General features: G+C 36.3%; 1 protein-coding gene across 1 annotated transcript in view; it reads left to right on the forward strand.

The window, feature by feature from the left end:
* Positions 1-23,629, forward strand: part of CASD1 (CAS1 domain containing 1) — a 28,331-nt gene extending 4,702 nt beyond the window's left edge. The window contains exons 2-18 of the mRNA XM_058801528.1: positions 556-652; positions 1,333-1,453; positions 2,976-3,020; positions 5,148-5,210; positions 6,389-6,433; positions 9,065-9,188; positions 10,844-11,058; positions 12,009-12,434; positions 12,848-12,937; positions 13,497-13,616; positions 14,540-14,696; positions 16,143-16,222; positions 17,083-17,184; positions 18,467-18,607; positions 19,144-19,221; positions 20,215-20,307; positions 21,318-23,629. Of these exons, the coding sequence (XP_058657511.1) occupies positions 556-652; positions 1,333-1,453; positions 2,976-3,020; positions 5,148-5,210; positions 6,389-6,433; positions 9,065-9,188; positions 10,844-11,058; positions 12,009-12,434; positions 12,848-12,937; positions 13,497-13,616; positions 14,540-14,696; positions 16,143-16,222; positions 17,083-17,184; positions 18,467-18,607; positions 19,144-19,221; positions 20,215-20,307; positions 21,318-21,584 (2,264 nt within the window). The 3' untranslated portion in view covers positions 21,585-23,629. The remainder of the gene's footprint in view (positions 1-555; positions 653-1,332; positions 1,454-2,975; positions 3,021-5,147; positions 5,211-6,388; positions 6,434-9,064; positions 9,189-10,843; positions 11,059-12,008; positions 12,435-12,847; positions 12,938-13,496; positions 13,617-14,539; positions 14,697-16,142; positions 16,223-17,082; positions 17,185-18,466; positions 18,608-19,143; positions 19,222-20,214; positions 20,308-21,317) is intronic.

The following is a 23,629-nucleotide window of genomic DNA, read 5'->3' on the forward strand; positions in this document are numbered from 1 at the left end:
ATTGACTGGAAGGGATAAGTGCAGTTAGAATCATCAGCAAATTTATGTGTAAATGTTTGGGGTTTTTTTTTTTTGTGTATTAACCCATATCACCTGTTCTAAGGTGACCACATGACTGTATGTCTTGCAAACCTTGTAATGAGTTTTATGTTCTATACAAGATGCTGTACATGGTGATTCTGTGTAGAAGGTTACTTTATTCAACAGTTGTATTCTTTAATTTCTTATTAGTGTATTTGGGATAGTAGATAGCAAAGTGGATTGGTGTCTCTTAAAGGAAATGCCATTCTAAGTCACAGCATCTTTCTGACAGCAGAAGTGGGATCACTAACATTTTGTGGCTGGGGTGGGATTTACAGAACAAGTATTCTATAATGAGTGAGAAGGCAACTTGCAGAAGCTTGTGCAAGATGTATTTACAATCAGTTAAATTTGTTTACTGATTATTTCAATTTCTGTTTTTCAGAAGTTGTCAAATTATTTTTTATGATGTCAACAGGGCTGTGTTTTACATTTCATCTGTATGAATTCTAATCTTAATGTAACATTTCAAAGGTGGTGATACATGTGAGTATCTTCTGTCCAGTGGGAGATTTCTTGGAGAAAAAGTATGGCAACCTCACAGTTGTATGATGCATAAGTATAAAAATAGGTAAGGAAACTCATGTATTCTGTTCATCTGTAAATAAGCATCATTGTTTGATTGCAGCTGTAGTAATTGCTGTAATTGTAGTAATAATTAATCTATTGTTCACTTTACATCTGATTCTCTAGGCTTTCAAAAATGTACATTTATGAGAAAGAAGTCTTTTCCAAGTACTTTATCTGTGTACAGTGTTTACCATAGTTGTATTTCTGTATAAAAATACAAATAAATGTTGGTGATGGAGGTACTGGCACAAGTTATGGAAAGCCATATGAGGCTGCATATGTCACTCTCAGATTGCTGACCTCACATGTCAAATTGAAAACAAAACTATCCCAAATAAAATTACCTATGACTTTTTTCACTTCATAGTAAGAGAACTCTTTTTTTTTTTTTTTTTTTTTTTTTTAGAGTTATGCTGTATGTTACCTTTTGGAAACAACTGTATTTGTAGCACACATAATAGGAAAACCTGCTTAGTTTCTTGCCTAATTACAGTAGCAGGAGAGTTCATTTTTAATTCTATGCAAATTGCAATAAATTGGTTATTAATTCAACATGTTAAAAAAATTTATCATGCCTTAGAGTTGGATATAATGTTTAGAATTATCTATATAACTGGAGATTTTGAGAATACTTCTTTCCAAGGTATGTATTTTCTGTAATGTTGCTGTTTTGTTTTACAGTGAAGCAAAAAATTGCCTCATAGACAAACATGTTGTATTTATAGGAGATTCTAGAATTCGACAGCTGTTCTATTCATTCATAAAACTGATAAATCCTCAAGTCAAAGAAGAGGGAATTAAGGTGAGATAGCTTGGTTTTGTGGTTGATTTTTTGTTTCTTTCTTTCCAATTTACCTCATAACTCTGGTCTGAACTTCAAAAAATCAAATTATACTGTTTGCTGGCCTTGCCATATGAAAGGAGAAGCACAGAAAGATCTTTTGAAGAAGAACAAGATTAGACCAAAATAATTGTTTGGGTACACATGAGATAATTGTGAATCTGAGAAGAGAACTGGAAGCTCAAGAGAAAGCTTGCAGCAGCCTGGGAATAAATTAATGAAGCTGACTTGTCCCATAGCAATTTATGCTTTGTATTTGGTTTCTTGATGAGAAAATGATTGCTCCTTTGTGTGTTTTTAAATAGTAGTAATTCATGCCTTCTAATTTGTCATTTAAAATGTCAGTTAAATTGCTGATCTAATCTGTTCATAAAAATCCTTGGGGCAATGACAGATTTCCAGGTCTAACTTGAAGCTGAAACTAAAAATATCTTCAAGTCTTACCTTCTTTTTGATCACTGATGAATAGCTGTCTGAATTTTATAGTGTTAAGTATGTAAATTGCAGCCAGGTGGGAGGAAGAAAGGATTTAGTTGTATCATTTGTTGAACAAAATGCTGATTTATTTTGCTCTGTGATACTTTTTGGGCACATGTCTTCATAGATGTAGTACATATGTGATGGAAAATATGCCTTTCAACAGTACATCAGATTTGTCAATTATTTAGTAATTCTGTCACTTAGAAGTGCAAGGTGGCAGCTTGTCCAGCATGCAGCATGCAATCACTTCCACCTGTCAAAACAAGATCTTTGATTGATCCAAGAACTCTGGTTTTCTTAGTCAGTTGGTTAGGTCACTCTTGGTGCCCAAAAGTAATGGTGAGATGAGAGAGTGCTGTAATGGATCTTGAGAGTGTTTTTTGTCAAGTTTTATTGAAATCAAGATCTCAGTTTGAAGAAGTACACTTGTTATGGATCAGTACCAAAATTAATACTGTGTTTTATAATTTTAAAGGAGTATTGTGATTGCATATCTGACTCCTTCCTTTCTGGTTTACAGTTTTCACCCAGAAAATTTAATAATGCATTATAGATTTTATTTCTGCCTCAGACTATTTTCTTTTATTCTTTAATTAAAACTGTATTGGTTGTTTTGTGTAATGGAGATGGGCAGATGAAAAGGAAGGCTGGAATAAGGCAGTGTAAGAAAAAAAAGAGGAAAAGTCATAAGTTTTTCTTATGTTGGGAAGCTAAATTTAGGAAAACATTTGATACCTTTGTAACAGAGTGAGCAGAAAGCATTTCAGACTTTGTTGGCTAGATTGCTTCCAGGAAAAATAACTGTTTATTTTAGTAGCTTGTTTTATCAAGAAAGCAACATAAATATTTTGTGTGAATACACTGACAAGTTTATGCAAGAAAAATCCTCTCCACTGAAGATAAATATTGGGTGAGAGCAAGTTAGCATAGGTATGTAAATATTTTGTTTTCATTCTGAAAGTTTCTCTTACTTTGTTTTTGTTGTTTTGGGGTTTTTTGACAGCATGGAAATATCCCATTTGAAGATAAATCTGCTTCAATTAAAGTGGTAAGTTTTTATCTAGTGTAAAAATGCAAACCATAATCATGTTATTATTTCATGTAATATAATTGAAAATGCCGTCAGAGCTGAAGAGTTAAAAGAAGGTTAAGACCATCAACATTCTTTATAAATATTTCACAGATGTTTCACAGTACCTCTTAATATGCTGTGTTAGGAGAATTTGGCATGGAGTATTTGTATTGTGGCTTAGTTTTGGGCATAAGCTCTGGAGCTGTGTATAATTTTTGTCAGATCTTCCAATTTGGCTTTTCCAAGCATACCTTTTGCCAGGAAGTTTACTCTTTCCATGCTGTTAAAATATATATCTGGGTCTCCCTGGATTGGTAATTGTAATTGCCATTGAGTTTTCTGTGCTATCCCAACAAGTATTGCTTCCACTGTTTTTGCATGGAGAAATAAACACAATGCTGATTACAATGTGGATATTTAAAAAAAGTAAACAAGTACTTGAGGCTAGTTTTTCTGAAGGGCTGTGTTCTCCTCTGCCCTGGCACTGCAGATGCTGTCGTCAATAGCTTTCTTTGCTTCCCATGACCGCTGTCAGCAGTGCTGGCATTGTGCTAGTCATGTATTTATTTATGCCCTGAAGAAAACTCATTCTCTATTCACCAAAACCAAAGAAGCAGTGTGTTTGCTGAGTTCTAAGAATATGGGTTTTCAGTACTTGTTTGTGTACATGGTTAAGATTTAGGGTACAGAATAACATTTTAGGGTGGTAAGCCCATGGCAATTTAAGCATGTGCTGACCTGCTCTGTTGGCCTTCACAGTATGTTCCTGTGTTTGTGCTGTAGCTAGCACTGGGGAGCTGTGGAGTGGGTTGTTTCAGGAGTCAATTCAGCCCAAAAGTTACTTTGTAGGATTCCTTTTCAGTCAGGTCTGATGTGGTTCATCATGTTGTTATCTGAATGCTGGAAAAGATGGGACAGAACACAAGGCAGGAGGAAGAGGCTGGTGCAGCCTGATTTGCATAGGGCTAGCCTGACAGGGCCACATCTTCAAAACCCCTTAACCACAAAGATTTCAGATGGCAGGTCTGGGCTTTTGGGAGATGTCTCATAGTTAATATATTCCCAGTCTGCTGCTTCCTTGTTTTGATGCAGTGCTGCCCTTCGACATTATTGGCATGATAGCTGAATTTCCGTATTCAGACTGGCTGTGACCCAATAATCCAAATGTGGAAAATACTTGACCACAAAAGAGAAAATTACTGGGAACAAGTGGAGAGTTTAATTTTGCCCTTTCTAGTCATCACAGTAACTCTTCTGTCCTTCAGCCACTGTAGAGGACTGCATGATTGTTCACAGGTTCCACAGCCAAATAATGAATTGACAGTTCTCAAGTGAACTACCAAAATGTAACAACCCAGAGGAGTGGTGATAGAGCTTTCCTCTCTGCTGATAGTGTTTCAGCATTGTGTTACAAAGTTTCCTCACAATAGTTTCTGCAGATGTTGTCTCTGCTATTTCCCTTCAATGCATATTTTTTGACTATTCAATAGTGCTGTCCTGAGGAGTAACTGAATGCTAGGAAGTCATGGCTTTCCCTGGGAGACATAAAAGCACTAGTCTACACTGTCCTAGATGAAAGCTGAGCACTGCTCCTGGCATCTAAAAGAATTGTTAGGTTTTGATTTTGTTTGAAAATCATGATTTCATGCTATCAATTATTTTAAACTTTGAAACAAAGAGAATCTGCTGGTAAGGATGTGGAAAACTGAGCAAAAAGCAAGTTCTAATAAGTTATAGATGTGACCTTTTGTGGTCCCTGATTGCAGTGGAAACTCAAGGACATCTCATTTGGCAGACATAAAAAAAAACCTTCTTGGTGAAATTCTGACTCCTGAACTACAAATAAAAATTTGTTTTTTATGAGGGAAAAGTTTTGTGGATTTGTTGGCTTCTTCTCTTTTTTTTTTTTTCGTTGCTTTCTGTTTTCCATGCTGAAGTAAGATATCAGGATTTTCATGCTAATTATAAGGAAATCACACTGAGCCAAATGTTTTTCCTTTAGAATTGAATTAATGGCAATTAGTTTGGCTTTTTTGCATTTTTTGGTTTTAGTCTACTGATTGTCTTTTAAGCTTGCAGAGTAACTCTGCCTTTTTTTTACAGGATTTTCTGTGGTATCCAGAAGTTAATGGCTCTATGAGGCAACGTATCAAATCTTGGGCTGAGGTTTGTTTTAAGAGATCTATAATTTAACTTCAGAGTGGTGAAAGGAGGATGTTTACTGGTGTATATGTTTCTGGGTATCTCCTGGTCTTTCAAGCATGATATCACTTGGACCTTAAAAACCCCTAAGCAAACTAGAAAAACCCTACTTCATAGGAGCAGGTTAATTAATCCTATTAAGAGTTAAAGGAATTTCAGTCTGGTTTGGTATTTTACTTCTGCTGTGGCTGCAATGACTCCACTTTAATGTGACCAAATGTTTTGATACTTATGAGTCCATTTCAACTTGAGATATTCTATTATTTTGTATATGTATGTTAATATGAGTGTTTCAGAGTGAAGGGCAAAGGTAATTTGCAAAGTCAAGAATTCTTTGATTTGATTTGTTTTCAATATCTCCCTCAATTAGCCTCCTAATTATTTTATGTGTTTCAGTTATGATGCAGGCTGTCTTGTTATTCTGTGTGTAACTCTGATGACAAGTAATACATTTACAGATTAGCAGCTCATTTCTTCTTGTTTCTTCCTTTGTTGACCTTTCAATAGCCTGCAGTTATTTAGTAGTAGCTCACAGTGATTATTTTGCTATCCTGTTAATCTTTCTTGCACGACACTTTCCATCAGGATAGCTGAAGTTATCATTTGATTTTCTTTTTCTGTGTTTCTATAAAAATTGAGCACTGCTGGTTTTCATTGTGGTGCTGGGATAAAACTGGTTCTGGGGTGGTTAGGACTGTTTGTTTCCTTGTGCTGTTTTGTTTGAGTACACTGGCCCTTGTCCTTGTCCTGCACAGAACTGTCACACGCCTCTGGGGTGACAATGGTCAATGCAGAAGCTCTAACAGATGTTTGACAATGCTGAGACTGAGATAAAAAGTTCAGTAGTGTGATCTACAATTTACTTGACCTTAGGAGAAGATGTTTTAAAGAGAGCTTATGCTGCTCAGTTGATCAGGATTATAGGTGCTTATTGATACTTCATGCTTTTGTAGATTTTTATTATGTGAATTCTATTCTGTATCTTACAAATATCAGGTGTATGTTCTCTGCAATGTATCTGCAATCTACTCTTTTGTAACCATTAGCTGATGGGGAAGTGAGTTATAGTGAATGTAGATATGAGTCTTAAAATAATTTAAGAATATTTTGAAACTAATTCCTTTTTTTTGTTTGTTTCTTAGGGTTCTGTGGCAAAACCCCATATAATTGTAGTAGGAGCTGCCACGGTAAGTTAGTGAAGAAGGAAGTTCTTGTAGGATAACTTTTAATGTTCTCAAGTTGGTTACATGAGCAAGTTGTTAAACACAGTTTGGAGTAAAATATCTATTCTCAGTGAATTTGTTGTTACTAAAAGTAGTTTTAAAATATCAGGTATGCTTTATTATACCAGTGTGATGTACAGTACTTGGTTTTTGTCAGCAATACTGGTTAATAAGCATTAATTTGCTTTAACCTAGCTAATAAAATGGATTTAGTTAAAAGCAGATTATTAATTTTAAAAGTTAAAGTATTTGCATACTAATTGAAGTGTATTTTTAATACCTTTTTCAGTCACAAAATTCTGCTTTTGAGTATGGCCCAATCTGGAATGGTCTCTTTCCCCACATATATTTCATATATATATATATATGAAAAAATCACAATTTTACATGGATAATTCAAAAGTTAAAGAGGTTGGAGTTCTGGAATCTTGTTGCACTGGAAGATTCCACCACTGATATGCATTGCAGCATCACAGGAAACAGGGCTGACAAGCACCAGAAGAGGTGTCCTGACCCATCAGTTTGCCACCAGGCAGGATATTTCTACTTATCTTACACTTGGCAAGAGTGAACCAATTCTTTAAAACTTCCAGGGATGGAATTCAGCAGGCCCCTTAATTAGTCTGTTCTAGTAACAAAGTCAAATCAAACAAACACTCATCTCATTATTTCCACGTTTAATGTCCCTTGCTTCCAAATATTTGGGAATTGGAATTTGGAAAGAATTAGCTAATTTATTTTCATAGGAGCTGAAATGTAAAGAGAGAAAAATGTGTTGGATTTAAAGCAAAATCCTTCAAAAGCAGTTTGTTTTAGAGACAGTTGAGGCACTCTACCAATCTGGAAACTTGTGGACATGCCTATTTAAGGACGAACTCCCTCACTTTTAAGAGGAGGTCGTGTGTATGTAACCCTCCACACATTTCCTGAGGCATCAAAAATTCTCCTTTTCCTTTAGGTGAACCCCTAAGTTCCCTTCCTCTGTAGGATGCACATAAATATTTGAGCTTTAGGAATTGTAGTAAGCCTAGAATATGATTTCTCAGTCTGAGGCTGTAGCATTTATTACCAGGATGAGTCATTGTATTCCATAGAGAAAATGGCATTATATATGAATAATGGTCTGGCATGCAGAAGGTCAGGTTGCAAAGCTGCAGGACACTTAGCTAAATAATTCCCTTTACTTGCATGTGTATATTAGCTCTAGCTTGTTGCCTTTTGTGGACAGCAGGAGATAGAAACTAACAATATGCAGGGGAGGCTCTGCTCTTTTTAACACTACTATATTTGTACAAAACATTTAATATGATATCTAGAGTTGAACAAAGATAAACATCCTCTATTTTAAGGGACTTCCAAAAAAATAAAAGCTTCAAAAATCAGACAGTTCTGCAACCTCACCATAGCTGACAGTGGTGTGGTAACCTGCCACTAGATTAAACTTGTTGCATTTTGAAATTTACCTTTATCTTTAACTTAGCTCTTGGGTGGGTCATGCTACTTCAGCCTGGACATGTCTGTCTTAAGATGGCAACTGCATAACAGTTTATAAATAGAAGTCCTATAAGCTGGAGGGGCTCCAGCTCATACAAAAGTCAGTTGCTTTCTTATTTTGGGAAAAGGAGCTTCTCTGAGAATGTCATTACCATGCTCTGCTTCTTAATTCCTCACTTCCTGTTGCAAGGAACATGCTGCTTTAACTGTCTGTTAAATATGTTGGTGTTTCAAATTAAGTATTTAGCTGCTGGGAGAAACTGCTTCTTTTTTTCCAGTGGGAGTTCTCAGAGCAGCTGTATGTTGTTTGGCTTCACAAAGTATTAATTTATATTGAATAATATTTTCAGGAAGTGCATTAATCAGTGTACTTGTCTTCTGATGAAATTTTTATGTGGCTATTTAGAGATAAATAGAATTTGCTACATTTAGGCTAATTGTTATGGTTTTGCTTTTTTTAGTTTTTACTAGGTCAGTAGAGATACGGTAACACTTAAAAAAAAAAAAAAGCTGCCTCCATTTTTCATACAGTGTGGGAAATAATTTTCAAAAGTTAGGAGGAATTCATGAGTGGGTATAGCATTCTCCCAGGGATTTCCTATAGAAGATTAAACCAGAAATTAAAATTGCTCTTGTTTGGTTTTTGAGGTTTCTTTCCCCTTTGTGGATATCTGTAGAACAGATGGAAATATTGGAACTTGATACCACTGTCAGGTTTTGTTTGCATGCATCTCTTGCTGTAGTCAGTCTAGAGAGGAATTGATTGAACTGGCCAAGATTTTTCAATAACAAGAGTGGCTTTGCTACTTCATTGTTGGATAAAGCCAGGAGACTTTGAATTAAAATTTAATTTATGAAAAGTCAAATATACACATAAGGTGGATGTTAAATACTCTTGTATTTGGATGATGTGTTTGAATGTAATTACCTGTCTGGATAGCTGCTTGGTCTAAAAGAATTTTTTTAGCGCTTTTGAATAGAAAGCTGAAGAAATCTAACTGTATTGAAGTAATGAAAAATAGCTACAAGTGGAGCAAGGGAATCAATTAATTAGGGATCCTCAGAGATACATGTTCTGAATTTATTTCTTTTTTTCTCCAGTGGTCTATCAAGATTCACAATGGCAGCAATGAAGCTCTTGCACAATATAAAATAAATATCACTTCAATTGCACCTCTTTTGGAAAAATTAGCAATAAGTAGTGATGTTTACTGGGTCTTACAAGGTAAAGTAATGAACAGTAGGTAACAATTTTTAACTTTACTGTCTGTTGAATTAGTTTGTTGTAGGCTATGGAAAACTTAATCCATACTGCTTACTTGCAGATTGAAAAAGGTGTTAGTTGAGCTTCAGTATCTCCTTTCTTGCAGTCATAACTAAGCTGATACCTAAATAGCTGCTACTGCTGATAGAGATTTCAAAGCTGTAGCATGAAAAGCTTTTGCCTTATGAACTCTTAATTCTTTGTTGGCTTACTCTCAGACTCAACATGCCAGGTCTGTTCTCTGTGTGCTGTGCTCCATACATACCTCTTGGGAGTCAAGAGTACAGGTGCATGCAACAGCAGTATTCCAGTGGTTTTTTTCAGGTTATATTAATAATAGAAGAAGTTGAACAAGTGCATCCTCTGTGTGTGTCTACAATGACTACACACACTCCTGAGAATACAGCGAATTTAAGTCCCTAGAATGAAATTTGTTTCTCTACACTGGGATGAGAAATCATGGCTCACAATGAATTAGTGAGATTTTTATTGTGGCACCAAGCTTACATTGTTTTGCTTTTCTTCAATAAAACTAAAATATTTCCCTGAAAGTGAGCAGTGAGCTCATAGGTAGAATGTTCTCCTGGTTTCTCTGCCACAGGACATACCATTTTAGATTGTCATCACCTTAGTTACAAACACAGGCAGATTTTGAGCCCTGTTAGCAATATATCCAGCTGTACCCTTACAGTCATGTCCAAGTTCCTGTCAAGGATGGTTCTAGAGGTAAATCTGAATTAACAAATCAGTCTCCCATTCCTTTCAAAGCCATGGATATTGACACCAGAAGCAGTTAGCTGTCAGACTTGTCTCACCTTGGTACTGCTGAGGACCTTGTCCATTTACATAATCTCTGAGCTCTTCAGTAGCCCAAGTGGGAGGAGAAGCAATCTGTACAGAGTTGTCAAGACATTGGTTATCCTGATATAGGCATGATGTATCTAAAGTAAATCAATCTGCATCTCACAGAGTGTGTCACAGCAGGAGCTTTTCACAGGAGCTTAAAGACCTCTGGCTGACCTTTTGATCTAGAATCACTTTCTTTTAAGCTTTACATAATTTCTGAAGCCTGTAGGCAATCAAGTCAACCTTTTTCTCTGTAAAACTGAGATTCTGCTGTAAGTTGAACTGGAATCAAGAGGAGCAAGTGGAATATGTTTATGGCCTATGAGAAGTGAGGAGCTGGGGTTTTTTCCACAGAAGAAAAAGGGTTTGAGAAAGTTTGGTTTATTTTTTTTTTTCATATATCTGTTCCGCTGCCTGTCTTCTGCCCTTTTTCCTTTTGGAGTCTTTTCTTGGGTGATTCCATTGCTGAGAGAAAGCATAAGCAGCTCTGCACTTTAGCATTATCTGCTTTTCCTGGATTCAGAGAAATTAAACAAGCATTCATTTCTAACCTGCAACTACATATGCATTAATAGGGAATGGTGATAAGAACATTTAGTGATAAACAGCTCTGGTAACTGTAGCAGTCATTTATTCCTTGCTGTACATTTTTTCTGTACAATTAAACAATTGTGACCTCTTAAATGGAAGCAGCCTGTGCAACTTCAGCTAAGGAAATCCGTTGATAAGTCTAATATTAATGTGTTCATTCTTTGTCCTTTGAAATTCAGATCCTGTTTACGAAGATATGCTGAGTGAAAGTCGGAAAATGATCACTAATGAGAAAATAGATGCTTATAATGAAGCAGCTGTTCGTATTCTGAACAGCAGCTCCCGAAATTCCAAAGCTAAAGTGAAAGTGTTCAGTGTATCAAAACTGATAGCACAAGAAACTATCATGAAGTCTGCAGATGGCCTGCATCTCCCTGAATCAAGCAGAGATACAGTAAGTGTTTTCATCACTGGTCAACATTGGAAGTATTAATAGTAAAACAAGATCTGAAGTGAATGTTCTGAAACTGCAAACAGTATGGAAGTAATGAGGACTGCATTTGTCAGGGAATTTTGTTCAGAAAATTCCAGTGGGTGGGAGTGCAGTCAGTTTTATAGGCATTTTAAAAAACATAATAGCAAAAACATTAGTGCATAACTATTGTTAAATAGCTGTTAATCCACTAGATCTTTTAGATCCTGAGTGCAAACTTCATGCTTTCATGTGTATGAATGTGTTAAGGTGATAATGACTTGTAAAGCAGTGCTTAGAAGTAAGTCTTAAATTTCCCCCTATGTGTCCAGAAAATTTGGTTTGGTAAGGAGCATGAAGAAGCTAACAAACACATAGTATAGATCTTCCTGGTTGCATGGAGTGCCTCTGGCTTTATTTCTTCTCTTTTAGTAACCAATATGTATATGCATGCAGTGAGCCCCTCTGAGCTTTTCAGCATGCCCTTTTTGTGAAAAACTCTCCCATTATGTCACTTTTGGTTCCATTTCTTTGCAGATTTAAGTTGCTTTAAAGTGCTGGATGAACTAAATGCCATCTTACCACATGTTTCAGTCTGTCATGTTTCAGAGACTTGCATTACTGTGCCTCTTTAGAACCCAAGTTTGTGAGCTGGTTTTCATTTACAGAAATAATGAGAGGACCCTCCTGTTCTAAGATTAGCCATTTTTGCTTACCTGTAGAAGTTCAAGTATTTTTTTTTGGAAGAAGTGTTTTGATTGACTGTTAGATACAACTGTGTATATGGTGGGACTGTAAGATTTTATTTTTGTAATGATAAGGGAGAATTGCATGTCTGATGTCAGCTCATGATGCAGAAAAAAATTTCTTTCGATGGAAATGTTAACTTTCTTATTAGAAATTAATTACCAAAATTGTTTATTTTTTTACAGAATGCAATGATTCTTATGAATGTCTACTGCAATAAAATAATGAAGCCCATTGATGGCTCCTGCTGCCAGCCTCAGCCTCCTCTCACTCTGATACAGAAGATAGCTTTCTGTTTCTTTACTTTGTCCATTTTTGGATATTTAATTATTAGCTTAATTCATCGGAATAATTATCGGAAGAACAAATCATGCACTGATTTGGAAAGTGGAGAGGAGAAGAAACCTGCCATCAGCACACCTAACGTTTCTACTTTAGAGATGCTCTTACACTGCTTTTGCAAACTTGGTCTAATCATGACCTATTTTTATCTGTGTGACAGAGCAAATCTTTTCATGAAGGAAAATAAATTTTACACACATTCATCTTTCTTCATACCCATCGTCTATATCTTGGTTTTGGGGGTATTTTATACCGAAAATACCAAAGAGGTAATGATCACCTTGACATCCCACTTAAAATGTTGTTTCCCAATTTGTGTGTAAAATAACCCATTTCTAAGTATTCGAGGTTAATTTTTCAAAGTTATTATAACTCACCTGCAAAAAATGCCATCTTGAGCAGTATAATGTCTGCATAGAATTAGACAGAGGCTAAGGCTTTTTGAAGCCATATGGATATCACCACTTTAGTCATTCTCACTCTTCCAAACTGGAATTGATCAGAACTCAGCTAAAAGAGAATTTAAATAATGTTAAATCTGTGCCCATTAGACAAGACTTTTACAGTTGGGAGAGACCCATTTACCCATAAAGTGGTTTATTGTTTGAACTTTTTCTCCTCATTTTGTAGATGTTCCTTGTTCTTTTTGGAATAGCAACACTCTTGTTTTGTTTTGCATTAGACTAAAGTGTTAAATAGAGAACAGACTGATGAATGGAAGGGCTGGATGCAACTTGTTATTTTGGTTTATCATATCTCTGGAGCAAGCACTGTAAGTGATTTGAATTTCTTTTGCTTTTAGGGGGAATGCAATTTGAGTATTGTATTTCAAAAGAAAGATAGTGTAAATGGACATTAGAACTGAATAGAATGAGTCAGTAATGCTATTGTTTCTGTTGTTTTAAACATGGTATTAGCAGAGTTAGTTTTTCTAAGTGTATTTTTGACTGACAAAAACATATGTTACTTGACCAGTTTAAAAAAAAAAGTGTCCTCTGTGTAGAATATTGCATTAATTTATTTTTAATTGCTAGCAACTTGAAACTGTTGAAGGTGAGCTTTCAAAGAGCCCTTCTTAAGTCTCTCATAACTAGTAACGGAATATGGCAAGTGTAGAGCAATAAATAGAAAAAATTGTCCTAACATGAGAAGTTAGGACACCAAAAGAGCTTAGTAAGAAACAGGGCAAGGTACCCCAGTGTTTCTTTTCTTGGTTAAATCTGATTTAGTGCAATGCAGAAATAGCATAAAGGAGAGGGAGCAAAAGGAAAGCAAAAAATATTTACTATTTACCTGGACATTTATAAAAAGTACTTTATTTTTCTCAACAGTTTTTGCCTGTGTACATGCACATTCGAGTTCTGGTTGCTGCATATCTGTTTCAAACAGGTTATGGGCATTTCTCATATTTTTGGATAAAAGGGGACTTTGGTGTATACAGAGTCTGTCAGGTAAGAATATCTCCCTACTATTTTTATAAATAAATTTTTCAGATAGCAAAGTATCCATAATATATCCATACTCTCTAAATAATGTGATACCAGCTCATTTAACCAAGGTTTAAACAATAAAAATGGCTGTTGTGTCTATGTAATCTGAGCTGTTTAACTGGTAGTGTTCATCTAATACAAACTTAAATCACATAAATGATACTTAAAATGTAAAAAATGTAATTATGTACACTCTGAAATTACAAGACAAGCATCTTCTAATAAATAGCAATGGAGATTCCATTGCAGTACAATTTACAGTAAATAGCAATAGGTAAATAAAGAGCCAGGTAGGCTTCCAAAGACAGTGTATTGGAGCCTACATTTATTAATAAAGAAAAGTAATTTTCACACCATAACAACACTGGACAACATACCTGGTTTTGTAGCTTTCCTCCTAGGCTTTGCAGCATATGCTGTAGTACTTTAATTTTTTTCTAATGCATATCTTTTATTGCAATTAGGTTTTACATTGTCCTGTAACTCAGGTCATTGTGCTTAGTAAATGTACATTTACAGTCTGATGATGGCAGTACCCTGGCTCTAAATGAGCTAGCCTAGGTAGCTTTTGAGGATGAAAAAAGAGAGACATTTAACAGCATCCAGCAACTAGAGCACTTGGTCCCCTGCCTGGGAAATAGTCAGATAGGGTTAACCTTATTTTCATCACAATTTTTACCCAAGCAGGTCAGAGCAGTACAGGTCCAGAACCACATAATCAATCTTACCTTGCCCTGCTGATGTTCCCTGTGCTACTTTATCTGTGTTTCAATGTAAAACACGTAGATATTTTTGTACAGTGCTAAAGGAACATGTCCTCATCTTTCTCAGCTTTGCTTCCCAGTTTACATATCCTCTGTCTTCTCTCCTCTGACACCCCCCAGGTTTTATTTCGTCTCAATTTCTTGGTTGTGGTACTGTGCATAGTGATGGACCGACCTTACCAGTTCTACTATTTTGTGCCATTAGTCACTGTCTGGTTTATGATCATTTATGCCACTTTAGCTGTATGGCCTCAGATTGTCCAGAAGAAAGCAAATGGTAAGATTTCTTTTTTTCTTTCTGCTATAAAATATGTATGTTATTATAATGATAATCATACAGAAATGGCATTGTTAGTAGATCTCAGCCTCTTTGTTAGTCAAAATATGCTAAACAGCTGCTCACAGAAATACAGTTTGTCATAGGTGAATTAGGTCAGTTGAAAAATATAACAGCTGATGACTAAACTCTGCCTCTGGTTATAGTCAGATTAGAATACTTTTTAATAGGTTTTGATCATCAGGAATGTGTTTTACAAGAATTGTAATTTTACTGGATGAAATGAAAACCATAGGTTGCACTGTGTGTGCTTGCTGGGGCTGTGTCTGTCGTGCGCTGGGTGCTGTGTGAACAGGGAATGTTTAGACTTTCTCCTTCTGTGTTGCCAAGGTGTCTGTCCATCCTGAGCACCAGTTCTGCCTTAGCTGGCCAAATAAGAACATGGGGCTTGCTATCCTAATATCTTAGATTAAATAAGCTATCAGAAGTATGTCTTGTGGTACCAATATTTTAAATAAAAATGGAAGTGAAATCCCAGTTTATGTGTTGTAATTCCTTAAAAAGCTGCAAACCATGTGGTAAATGCTTATTGAGGAATATCCTCATTTTATAGCCTGAAGATATGACTATGAAATATACCAAATATATACCAGGAATAGATGCTGCAAAAATACACTTGAGTAGTTTTACAAGTTATCTCAAAGGCAAATATCTTCCTGCTTTTTTTTTCTTTTCCCAGAAACAGAGAAATTACTCAAATTACTCTTGTGTACTTTGGACCAATAGTGTACTGTGAAACTGGAAAATCTTTCAATGATAGCTTTCAGTTGTTTATGATCCTCTTTACAGCTCCCAGTTTATATGGTTGGAGGGGGAAATGATCTCTGTTGCAATGCTGCGGTTTGGATAGAGCTTATTTGACAGCTTTGAGGAGTAGTTTCTCAGGCTTGTTTCAACAAGATACTTGTCCTTAATGAGCTGCAGTTGAACTTTGGAGTAAAACTGATATCTCAAAGTTTAATAATATTTACTCATTTCACATGAACAAAAAGAAGGCATTTTTATGTATGTATTTATTTACACTCACCTGGAATAAGGACTGCCTGTGCAGAGTGTTTGGGAAAGCAGAGGTTTTAAAACAGTGTTTCTGTTTGAACACCTAAATTCTCTTCTTTATGTATTTTGTCCCTGTCTTAGAAATGAGGCTTAGTTTAGGCTCGAAACTTTTTAGATTTTTAGTTGCTGTGAATGTTTACTTTAATGGCTTAAAGTAAAATTTAAATGTAGATAGTGATAAAATATTGCTGGCAATATTTGAACATTTATTTATGAATGGATTACAAAGCATAGCTACACTAAATAATTGGCAGTTATTACTTAATGTGTCCTGGGGCTTGCTGTTGAAAAATTAATGACAGTATAATGATTAATTTATTTCTTCCTCAGGGAGCTGCCTGTGGCACTTTGGTTTACTGCTGAAACTGATTTGCTTACTGACATGTATATATTTTCTGTCATATTCTCAGGTTTGTAAATCCTGGCTATATTTATCCTTAATGACCTAAGAGTATATTATTACCTGTCTTTACTTTTTGATGTGCTCATAACTTGTATATTTGCTCCAGTGTCATAAATACAGAAGAAAAAAAAATGAACCTTTTGATTTCTTCTCGTATTTGAATTGGTTTGGGTGCTGGAAAAACCCACAACTATGTGTCTTACTCATTGGTTTGTTATGTTTGACATATTTTCAATGTACTACTGTGAATGCAGTAAATACAAGGGCCTATGCTTTGGATTTGGGGTGGGGTTTTTTCATGTGCTTAGTTACTGAGTTTTGCCAGCATATGGGGATGCATATGGTGATACAGTGATAATGAAGTTCTGTGTTGGCCTTGATACCACATCAAAAGATTGGTTCTCAGGCTAAATTAGCAACTCCCTGCATGCTATAAGTACAGCTGACAGAAAGAAGTCAGGGTAGAGCTTGTCCCTCCAGGATCTTACAGGGGGGTTGTGTGGTTTTTATCCCTCACTGCTTTTCAGCCTGTTGAACTGTAGTCTTGGAGTGCATATTCCTTATCACAACCTGTTAGTGAATCTCTCTCTGTGAGGAGCAGTACAAACTGGAAGGCATGCAAATACCTTAAGGGGAAGCAAAACTCAAGCTCTGTCTCATGTGAAGTTTTTCCCTTTCCCCTTTCCCTTTTCCTTTCCCTTTTTCTTTTGTGGGGGAAAGACTTCTAAGGAACCCTGTTGTTTTTCTAGTGCCATGCCATGCAGCTGGTGAAATAAGGGTAGAATAATATTAAACATTTTATTGATTTAAATTCAGTAAATACAGTTGATGTCAGTGTTAATGCTTCTCCATGTTTATCTTTTACAGGGTGCATTTGAGAAGATATTTTCATTTTGGCCATTGTCCAAGTGCTTTGAACTGAATGGGAATGTCTATGAATGGTGGTTTAGGTGGAAGCTGGATCGCTATGTATGTAACATTTGCATAAATTTTTACTTGTCTTTTAAATGTATGTTTTAATTTGTGGGAAGAGGAAGGGTTGTTTTCCTGCCCTCCAGAGAAAACAGGAGTTTGCCCCAGTGTTTAATAAAAGACAAAGCTGTACCCACTTTAGTACTGCAAATGTCTATCTGAGCCTTGCTTAAAAGATGGAGGTTTATTTACTTGCTTCTGGATTTTTAAAAAAATTAAGTATCAAGTATCCTAGATCTGTCTTTTCTCAAAAATTTTACTGTGAAAATGTAACACCTGTAGCACTTCAGGCTGTTGAAAGACAAGGAAAATTACTGTGGTAGCTTTTTTAATAATACTTTTTGCAAGCTGTATCAATTAAGGATATATTTCTTTTAAGGTAACATATGAAACATTGAAATCAGGGTCTTGGTGCCCAAACTGGACTACTCTTGTACCTATTTTTAAATTGTTTTCCATTGGGAAAGTGCTTTCCTTCCAGTTATTGACTCTGCAATGGGGGGGAATAGAGCAGGGAGACATTGATCTTTTTTCCTTTCCTTCTTGGCAAAGGTGAGTGGAGTTTCTAAGATGGAAGCCTTGAAGTGCTGAACTTACCCTTAACGGGATCAGTCCCATGTGTGTCCCCTGGGGCAGAGCCTTGTCACACCCGGGCACAGCAGCACACCCTGCCTGGCAGCCCGTGCTCCCTGCTGGCTCCTGTGAGCACTGTGGCTTGGGTGGTGCTGCTGAGGAGGAGAGCTCAGAATAAGTACAGAGAACAAGCACTGTGTGGGCCTGAAATGGCCTCATGTTGCCAGCTGATGAGAATGTGGCTTAAGATTCTAAAACAGTCGCTTGAAGAATTGTGTCTGTGAGAGATGGAAGCACTTGTCCTGCTTCTCTGGAATGTTTTCACCTGCCAGTTTGGGAGAAAGCCAAAGACTTGTGGTTTTTCCCCAGAGAAAGCCTTTTCAGTGGTGACATAGATTGCAGAGGGGATAGTAGGCACTCGAAAGCTTCTTGAAATTTGTCTTGTCTTTAATGCTCTCTGAAGTATTAGTAAAGGTTCTTTATTTGTAGGTTTTGAGTTGAGTTAAAAATTCAGTTTATGACTATGTTGTGTCATAAAACCAGAAAGTCTGGTTTCATTTGCTTCAGTAAATCTGGGAAAGGACCTTTCGAAATGTAGCATTAAAACTACTACTAAATTATCTGGTAGCATTTCTAGTAAGGGTTTATGCCTGAAGTACTTGTAAAAGCCATGAAATATAAATTGCATTCTGTTTGTCTTTTATAGGTGGTTTTTCATGGGATGCTGTTTGCTTTTATTTATCTGGCATTGCAGAAACATCAGATGATATCAGAAGGAAAAGGAGATCCTCTTTTCTCCAACAGAGTTTCAAATGTTTTATTATTTATTTCAATTGTGTCTTTTTTGGTAAGTATCTATTATAACCTAGTATAATCAGGTTTGTAAATATCTGAAAAATAAGTTTTCTGAAGTTGTTGTTTAGTCAGTATTATCTAACAAACCTTGAAAAATCAGATCTTTATCTGGAGATATTTTAGCTGGATTTTTTTGTACAGCCCTACCTATCTACTCACTAAAATATTTTCTGTTCAGTCAAATGTAGACAAAAATATCATTTCTCTTTCAGTTTATTTCAAAGCTTAAAAGAAAATTGGATCAAAAAAATAACATGGTAGATAACACAGCTCTTATCTTCACACTTGTTTGCTCATCTATTTTGATGAAAAAAGGTTGTATTAAGAATTACTCATCAGATAAGTATTCATTAGTTGCAAAAAAAATTTAAGAGAAACACAAAGGTTAAGTCATGTAGTTTTTTTCTGTTAGTGTCCCACATCTTAGTGAACCTACTAATGCTAAAACAATTCAAAATATCATACTCTTGTTTCATTTTTGTATGTCCATATAATTGCTACACAGACTAATTTTTTAATGTCTTCTAGACCTACTCTATTTGGGCTAGTAGCTGTAAAAACAAGACAGAGTGCAATGAGCTACATCCTTCTGTTTCTGTAGTGCAGGTAATTATTAGTCCTTTTTGAGTACTGTGATAGAATCTACTCTGTTCTTATTTGAGCTTTTTAAAAAGTTGTTTTAAAATATATTTGTGCTTTTGCATGGCATGTCAGATATTGAACTTCATTCCCATGTCTGAAAGTGAAAAAGAGTTTAACAACATTAGTCAGTTTTTCATTGCCTTTAAGCCCTGGAATTGCACACTGTGATTGTGGTTTTGATTTATCTGGATGCCCTTAAGGTAGGTTTCATATCCACCATTTAAGTCCAAACCCAACTTTTGACTATTTTACATAGCAGTGGAAAAGAAGAAAGCTGTGGAAGAGAAGAAAGGTGTAGAAAAGCAGGAGTGTTTGGGAGGTATTAGTGTAGGAAGCAGCCTATGGGACCCTGTAGTCACTTCCAGACAGAGAAGATGTGGGCCACAGAGCCATGCATGTGGTTTTCTTCAATTTAGATGCTCCTCTTGCTGTGCGCCCTGCCCCACTATACCCCAGCTGTCTCATTCTGTGCCCTGTTTCTTCTCTCATTATTTTGTCCTGCTCTCTTGAGGGGCAGCAAGAGGGATAATATTGATTTTTAATATTATTTTATCCATCTTGACACCCTCTCTTTAAAAATTGAGGGTTAACTCAAATTTGTGGCCACTTTTATTTTAGGCTGGCATGGTGTTACATGTTTTGTGACCATGCCTAGGAGGCATGTAGTAACACCTGTCAGCATCAAGGCCATGATTCTACTGGAGATGCAAATGTGACCTACTATACTGTAAGCATTTGTGTACAATATTTTTAGTTTCAACACCTACTTTGTTAAGTATAAACTGCATGGATTTTTGTTTGGTTTATATTTTTATTTGCTTTTAAAGAAATTTTAATGCATGATGCCCTTCACTTAGTGCAGTGAAAATGGATACACCTTTTATGTGTTGTTTAGCTTGTCATCCACAGTCGCTTCCTTTATTTTACCTTTTTTTTTTTTTTTTTTTAAACCCAAAGATTTTAGCTTTCATCCTCATCAGGAACATTCCCGGATATGTCCGATCTGTGTATAGCTCATTCTTCGCCTGGTTCGGCAAAATTTCTTTAGAGGTAAGTAGAATCACCAGAAGTACAGTGCATTAAATCTTAGAAATGTAAGGTGGTGTTAGGTGGTTGTTGTCTATGGACTATAACATAAAGAAAAGATGTATTGGCCTACTAAATACCATGCTGTCATGTTTGACCTCTTTTAGCATTATAGCTTTTGTTGCACTTAAGAATCGTGGCTGAAATAGCAGTCTCACAGTAGCAAGCTTAATTCTTGTGCTGTTATAGGGGATGGGGTGATTTAAGGTGGTGGGAGTGGGGATTAAATGCTAGAGTATGCTGTGAGGTTTGTGCAGTTGGAAGATAAAAATTTAGGAAAAATTTGCATGAATTTTTCTTACTAGTGTAAGAACACTTATAAATATGTTTGCCCTAGAAAGCTTTTTGTGACTAATAAATAAATTTACCATTACAAATAAACTCCTTCTTAATGCAAGTTTTACCTTGTTCCATTGAGTGTATATTTTCAAACAGTAGGAATTATCTTCCTTCCCATGTTATTTGCTGTTCAGTGGTATTAACTGTGACATTTTATTGTATTACTAAATTATATTTCTAGGAGAAACTCATTGCAATACAGTGTGTATGGGGTACAGGATTTTGTGGGTTTTTTAAAGGATCACATTTCACTCTTCCACTTCCTGGTGGGTTTTAGGTGCTGATCAGCTCCAGGGAGCTGTGCATTTATCAGCAGGTGAAGCATTCTCTGTTACTTGCAGGCATGTCAGTTCAGAGCCTCACTAGGGAGACACTAACTGGGGGAGGCAGATTCCTCCCTGCTCTGATGGGATGTATCCAGTGCTCCCCTGGGCTGTATTTGGTTTAGGGCCAAGCAAACCCTGTGTGGTTTAACAAGTTCATGGTTTTGTTCTGTAACAAAGTCATGTGGAAAACAGCTTTCAACTTAAGCAGCAGTGTGTCAGTTGATGCAATAGTAATAATTCTATGGGTTTTGGTAAGTAAAAATATTTACATGTATAAGTACTGCTAAACACTTTTTGTTTTTCTTTTAGCTCTTCATTTGCCAATACCATATTTGGCTGGCAGCAGACACAAAGGGGATCTTGGTGCTCATTCCTGGATATCCAATGTTTAACGTTCTTGTCAGCACTTTCATATTTGTGTGCGTGGCACATGAGATTTCTCAGATCACTAATGATCTAGCACAGATTGTGGTTCCTAAAGATAACTCAACTCTGCTGAAAAGGTTGCTATGCATAGCTGGATTTTTTTCTGGACTACACTTCTTCTCAGCAATGCAAGATCAGTCAAGGCATTAACTTGGAAACTTTCTTCGGGTTTACTTTGTGTCTGCCTGAACAAAACTTCTCAACTGGAGGTACAAGAAGACATTTAAATTAAACGTGTAGAAAATGTATATAGTGGAAATGTACATATTTTGTGTGGAAATAGCCTTCGCAAATAATCTGAGAAACAAGAGTGCACTGTACAGAATTGCATGTGAAAATGAGTCTTTTCTACTGGATGTTTGTTTCTGTTTACATATGTGTTGAAGCGAGGCAGTGCGGTGGTTGAGCAGCATCATGGGCACGTCCCGGGGCTCAGCCGGGCTGGGCGAGCCCGGGGCCGGGGGCTGCGCTGGCGCTGCTGTTCCAGCGCCCGCCGCGCGGAGCAGGCGCTGCCGCCTCGGCAGGGAGTGCCCAGCACGGCCGGGAACCGCCGGAACCGCCGCCGAGACAGCCCACCGGGGCAGCGCTGGAGCAAAGTGGTCATTTGCTGGTTAGAAATTAGTGTTTGGGGTGGAAATAGTAATACATGTTATATGAAACCCTTGGGATGTGGAAGTAAAAATTAATCATCAGTTCAGTGGTTGAAGATTATATACAAGTTTACATAATACTTTGTGAGGGTTTTTTTAGAAATTTAAGATGTGTTCAGCAAATACGGTGAATTCAGAAACAAAACTTTTTTATAAAGAGAATTTAGGTTTTCTTCCTAGAATTGTTTGCTTTTTCATAAATTTTTTCACTAATTAATTTAACTGTGTGTAGTTCTGTGTACAATCCCAGTGAACAAACAAATGAAAATTCAGAGACTTAGTTCAAGATGGGAAATTTGTGGAAGACTCTCCAACCTTTTTCAGTCAGATGAAATCCCATCATATCCACTCCATCAGATCTTAGGGGAATGGTGATCTTTGACCCTCTCCCTGTGTTTGTAGATGACTTTGAATTAGGTCTCGCTAGGGAACTAAGCACTAGAGTGCCATATTCTATGCTGTAATATCATTTTCACTTTAGAGGATGCAAGTCAGTCTGTTGGCATCATGAGGAGCAGGGATTGAGTGGTCCACTTTGTTGCATGAAGATGGTTGAGTCTCAGAATTACAAGTGAAATGAGATTGGAGCTGTCTGGAGAAAACTTTTTTCCCATCCTTTTCAGGAGTGCCCAGTCTTTCTTACTAATTTCTTCCTTTAGAAAAACCTTAAAATTGAAAGAAACAGTCCTTCAGTGTGGCAGTGGCAAGCTGTTGTTTACATTCTACTAATCAGTGAAGTTATGGACATTTCTTGGTTGGTTGTGGGTTTTGTTCAAGTAATAGTTTGACCTCTGGTTGCTTTTTCATTTTATTCTTCTTCTGATTATTTGTTAGCAGTCAAAAACATGAGAGCAATATTATTTTCCAAGCATATGTGCAATTATGTATGATACTGAACAATATGAATCTAATTTGTACCATATACACTGTCACATGCATGTTTTTATTCTTATCCCAGGTAAAACATTGAATTCAATCTTGCAGCCATGAATGAATGCAAAACAAATTTATGAAAATAATTACTTCAATTTTCTTTTTTTTGTGTGTGGTGGAGAACAGTTTCTTTTAAAGAATGAGCAGTCATTCATCACAAAAAAAAGAGAAATCATTCACTTCCCCCAAATTCAGCAATTTTACTAAGCCTGACAGCTGTTTTCAAGATACTGAAAAGATACTCAGCTTTGTGCATATACAGTGCTTGGGAATTTAACCTCATTGATCAATACATTTGAGTGACTGAAGGAAAGAGTGTTGGTGGACACCACAGTGGGGAATAGCAAGCATAACCTTCATCTATGCCAGTATTATGAGCAGCAGGAAACTGTGAGCTTGAGGGATAATTTTTGTTTTGTTCTTCACGACATAACTATTGTAGATATAACTCTATTTATCTGTTGTACAGACTTGGTTAAAAGATTTATTTTTAATGTTTGAAATAATGCACTTGTTTACTATTACTGTATGTGGGATAAATATATTTTCTTTTCAGGTTATGTAAAAATATGAAGTAATTTAAACATTAAATAAAAGTGCTGTGGATGCTTA

The sequence above is a fragment of the Ammospiza caudacuta genome, chromosome 1, assembly GCF_027887145.1.
Source record: "Ammospiza caudacuta isolate bAmmCau1 chromosome 1, bAmmCau1.pri, whole genome shotgun sequence".
Classification (NCBI taxonomy): Eukaryota; Metazoa; Chordata; class Aves; order Passeriformes; family Passerellidae; genus Ammospiza; species Ammospiza caudacuta.